This window comes from Protobothrops mucrosquamatus, unplaced genomic scaffold (genome assembly GCF_001527695.2).
Source record: "Protobothrops mucrosquamatus isolate PMUCROS unplaced genomic scaffold, P.Mucros_1.0 scaffold1411, whole genome shotgun sequence".
Lineage (NCBI taxonomy): Eukaryota > Metazoa > Chordata > Lepidosauria > Squamata > Viperidae > Protobothrops > Protobothrops mucrosquamatus.
In genome coordinates this window covers 11,024-15,814 of record NW_015387596.1, presented here as the reverse complement: position 1 = coordinate 15,814, position 4,791 = coordinate 11,024, and the positions used below count along the sequence as shown (strand labels likewise).

The window sequence follows — 4,791 nt, the reverse complement described above, 5'->3', positions numbered from 1 at the left end:
GGCTTTCGATCAGCCATTGAGACCGTCAGAATTAAGGGGAGAAAGACCCTTCTGTTCCAGCCAGTTCCTTTGTGGGCACCCTTTATGTCTCTCCACTGGTTTTTTCACTGCGCACGCATCCTCCCTTGCTTGAAGCTGTTCTCGTAGGCATTGGAAGACCCCCCCCCCCCCGGCTTGGTTACCTTCTCTGCGAAGCCGCGGGCTGTTGATTTGAGCTGAGAATAAACGTAGAGAGAAGCGGTTATTAAACCAGCAAAGTAAAACACAGGCGAGCTGGCGCGTCTTTGTAAACTACCTGGAACTTTACGTTGAAAGAGAATCATCCCTTGTTTCTAGAGGAATTCACTACTAGACTAGCGAATAGTCTGTTGTTCAGTGGAGAGAGAGAGAGAGAGAGAGAGAGAGAGAGAGAGAGAGAGAGAGAGAGAGAGAGAGAACCCAAAGATAGTTATAATTAGTTTCAAAACTTTTGAGAAAATTAGCTGTTACCGCAAAGCTCTTACTGAGCCCCGACTTGAACAGTTAAGAAGACATTTTTGTGATTATATTTACTATTCTACATTAGTTCTAGAAAGGACTGGTAAAGACCGCGAATCAGTATACTTCTTGGGCACTTTTCAAACTACCGGCCACTTTCTTTGGGAACTCACCGACGCCATTTTACTGGGATGACCCACAGGCACAAACGCACACACACATACCTATACAGCCAGTTCAGTTTAACCAAGCGCAACGAAGAGGGGACAGGCATATAATCCAGCGCCCTGGAGGTCGGTTGAGATCCTTGCAACCCCAAGGAACCCCGACTTCCGCAAAGGGATTTCAAGGCTCCGAGCTTTCGGTTGCAAACGTTTACGTTCACCTGAAAAATTCTGTGGAGCTCTCCTGAGCTAAGAGGTGGCGTCTCTTTCTTCTTATCCCGGCGTCTCTTTCGTGTTTGCGTATGCAAATGTAATATAGAGGCCACGTGTAGACACCACACGCAAATTCACACACACACACACACACAACCCACGGAGAGAAATCTTACAGACCAAACAACCTTCCTTTGAATGATAAACTGTGGAGGGCTGGCTAAAAGGAAGATGCTCCTAGCTTGCGGTGGTCGTAAATTCTCCCGCCTGTTTTGGCAGGGCCTTTCCTACAAGGGAATACTCAAGTGTATACACCGCGTCCACAGCCTGACCCGGAGCCGTATGTGGTTAGCACAACAAAGCGTCGTTTCTCCTTGGCTGGAAGCAGGAGATAGGACACCGGGTGCAACGCGGAGGGCCTTATTGGTCTGGGCAGATCTTCTCAGATCAATGGATGGGTCCCTCGCAGTTAAGCACCCGTTTGACCTCCGCAAAGGCCCGTAGCGCTCTTATTGGAAACGAAGCGTTGGTGTGAGACACCTTCCATTTAAGAGGGCTGGTTTGGAGGATCCGTGAAGCAGCCGGACCCGGCTACTGGCCACCCCGGACGGGGGACTCAAGTCACACATGGATTTTAATCGGGGAAGGGGAGTGGAATAACCTTAGATCAGGCTGCTTCGCTTTCCCTGCGCCTAAGCTCCTGCGGGAACAGCACGCCTTCTTTGTGAAGGAAGAAAAGTGGCTGGAACTGTAAACCCGCCGGTGGTCTCCCGGGAGCGAGACCCTCGGCGTACAATCGCCCTTGGGTTCGTCTCTGCGCTTAGCGCAGTGCTAAGCCTTAAAAGTCTAAGTTTTGTTCTCCAGCAGCACCTGCTGCTGCTGGGACACTTCGGAGACCCTTTCCCCCCCCCTCTCCCACCCCATCTTTCTTATCCTTCCATTGTGGACAATGAGGAGCAGGTTTCTCTTGGATTATGGGGCGCAAAGACCCAAAGAGACGTGCTTGGAGGGAGGGAGGGAGGGAGGGAGGGAGAGGTGGCAGGAAAGCACTCGGCGCTGGACTGCATTGCCACTTCAGGCGCTTCTCTGGAGAACAGCGGGTCCCCCTGATACTAACGAGCCTCGCTTGCGAGCCGGCACCAGCGGGCAGACCGTTACTCTACATTTCTAGTCGTGCCGACAGGGCGAGCCTCGCTCCTTGGAAAGCTCTCTGGCGAAGTTGGCAAGAAAAAGTCTCGCTTGAAGCGAGCCTTCCTTGCGCACCAGAAAGGTCGGCTCGGAAGAGGCAAAGACCCCAACCGTCTGGAAATCCCAAAGGAAAGCGTGGTGGGGGGGGCAGGCAAAGGATTCTAGTCCAGCCTGCAGACGTGGCTTGCCATTGAATGGATAGGCCCTTCTCTTCCTTCCCTCCCTCCCTCCCGCTGCCCCCTTAGCCCTCCGTGTCTTGCCGGTGGGGAGGGGGGTACCGTAAAGAGAAACGAGGCGGGAGGGAAGAATTCAACCAAGTTAGCCATTAGCAACCGGGGGGGGCGCCCCTCCTCCGCCCCTCCTCCGGAGCACTTTGCGTGCTGCTCGCGGTTCCCTTCAATGGGGAGGCGGCTGAGTTTTGAAGGGCTTTGAAAGAGGGGCTGAGCCTCATCTGGCTCCCCTACCCACCGGGCGCAGCGCAGCGCAGGTGGCCAGAAGCGACTGAGCGGCTCCTTCTGCTTTCTCGGTGCCTGTTCATCTGTTTCTCCCCCCCCTCCTTTCTTTGCCTTTTCCTCTCCCCCCCCCCCCACGTGCGTGCGCTCCTTCCTTCTCTCCCTCCTTGGAGTTTGATTACAAAGAGATGGGGGGGGGGAGAGAGAGAGAGAGAGAGAGAGAGAGAGGCGCCGTGTAGGAGGCGTGGTGTCAGCGCCAGGGCCGGGGCCAATGGGAGGCTCCCCCTGCGCCGGTTGCTAGAGGTCTCCACGTAAATCAAAGCGCAGGGAGCCAATGGGGGCCGGAGGGAGGGAGGAGAAGGGAACGCGTGCCTTTGCAGTGGGCTCTGCCAAGCGGACTTGCGGGGGAAGCGCGCGGCGAGAGGAGCCCGAGGCGGAAAAAAGTAGCTGTCAAATGCGCGGCTCCTTTAAGCGGAGCCCTCAGTCCGGCTCGGAGAGTCATGGCGACCACAGCGTCCAACCACTACAGCCTGCTTACCTCCAGCTCGCCCATGGTGCACGCCGAGCCGCCGGGGAGCATGCAGCCCGGCGCCGGCTACAGAGACGCCCAGGCTCTGGTGCAGGCGGACTACGCGCTGCAGAGTAACGGGCATCCGCTCAGCCACGCTCACCAGTGGATCACGGCGCTGTCCCACGGCGGCGGCGGCGGTGGCGGCGGCGGGGGAGGCGGCGGCGGCGGCGGCGGAGGCAACGGCGGGGACTCGCCGTGGTCCCCCAGCCCGCTGGGCCAGCAGGACATCAAGCCCTCGGTGGTGCAGGCCGGCGGTCGGGGCGACGAGCTCCAGCAGCAGCAGCAACAGCAGCAGCAGCAGCATCACCAGCAGTCGCAGCAGCAGCAGCAAGGCAGACCCCCGCACTTGGTCCACCACGCCGGGAGCCACCACGCCGCCGTGGCCGCGGCCGTGGCTTGGAGGACCGGCGGCGCGGCTCACCTGCCGCCCGGCCTGGCGGCGGCCAACGGCGGCGGCCAAGGCGGGCTGCTCTACTCTCAGCCGCCGGGCTTCACGGTCAACGGGATGCTGGGCTCCGGCCAGCCGGGCATGCACCACCACAGCCTGCGGGATGCCCACGAGGAGCCCCCGCCGCCTCCGCAGCAGCAGCAGCAGCCCCCGCCGCCGCCCCCTCACCACCCGGACCACCTCTCGCAGCAGCAGCAGCAGCAGCACCCGCACCACCACCCGCACGGGGGCCCTCCGCCGCCGCCCCCCCACCACCCCCACCACCACCAAGAGGCGCACTCGGACGAGGACACGCCGACCTCGGACGACCTGGAGCAGTTCGCCAAGCAGTTCAAGCAGCGGCGGATCAAACTGGGATTTACCCAAGCGGACGTGGGCTTGGCCCTGGGCACCCTCTACGGCAACGTCTTCTCGCAGACCACCATCTGCAGGTTCGAGGCGCTGCAGCTGAGCTTCAAGAACATGTGCAAGTTGAAGCCTTTGTTGAACAAGTGGCTGGAGGAGGCGGACTCCTCGTCCGGCAGCCCCACCAGCATAGACAAGATCGCGGCGCAGGGGCGCAAGCGGAAAAAGCGCACCTCCATCGAGGTGAGCGTCAAGGGCGCCCTCGAGAGCCATTTCCTCAAGTGCCCCAAGCCCTCCGCCCAGGAGATCACCTCGCTGGCGGACAGCCTCCAGCTCGAGAAGGAGGTGGTCCGCGTGTGGTTTTGTAACAGGAGACAGAAAGAGAAACGCATGACTCCCCCGGGAGGGGCTCTGCCGGGAGCCGAGGACGTGTATGGGGCCAGCAGGGACACGCCGCCGCCGCACCATGGGGTACAGACTCCTGTGCAGTGAACTCCGCCCGGGGCGGGGGGAGGAGGGGGCTGGGGGCCGAGGGGGCCGAGCCCAGGCCTCTTCCCTCCGACCCGACTCCTCCGACCCTTTTGATTGTTCCCCCTCCCCTTTAAAACAAAGCAAAAAGCAGACAAAAACAAACAAAACAAAACAGGAAGGAAGGAAGGAAGGAAGGCGACTGCACTGAACTATGCTTGGCACGGTAGCGAAGTGGGTAATGCATGAGGGTGTGTTTTGACCTTTACAGGCGAGTAACCTGGCAATGGAGTGCAGTGAGTATACGGAGGGGTGTGTGAGAGGCGAGGGGGGTGCCTCCTGGCCCTTCCTTCCACCCGCTGGCTTGCAGGCTGACAGACCCCCCTCCCTCTCGCTCTCTCCCGCTCTCTCTCTCTCTCTCTCTCTCTCTCTCTCTCTTTCTCTCTTTTTCTCTGTCTCTCTCCC

General features: G+C 59.5%; 1 protein-coding gene across 1 annotated transcript; it reads left to right on the top strand.

Moving 5' to 3' along the window:
* The first annotated feature begins 2,994 nt into the window (after positions 1–2,994).
* Positions 2,995–4,350, top strand: POU3F2 (POU class 3 homeobox 2). The gene has a single exon (XM_015821856.1). The coding sequence runs from the start codon at positions 2,995–2,997 to the stop codon at positions 4,348–4,350; it is 1,356 nt and encodes a 451-aa protein (XP_015677342.1).
* Positions 4,351–4,791: the final 441 nt, after the last annotated feature.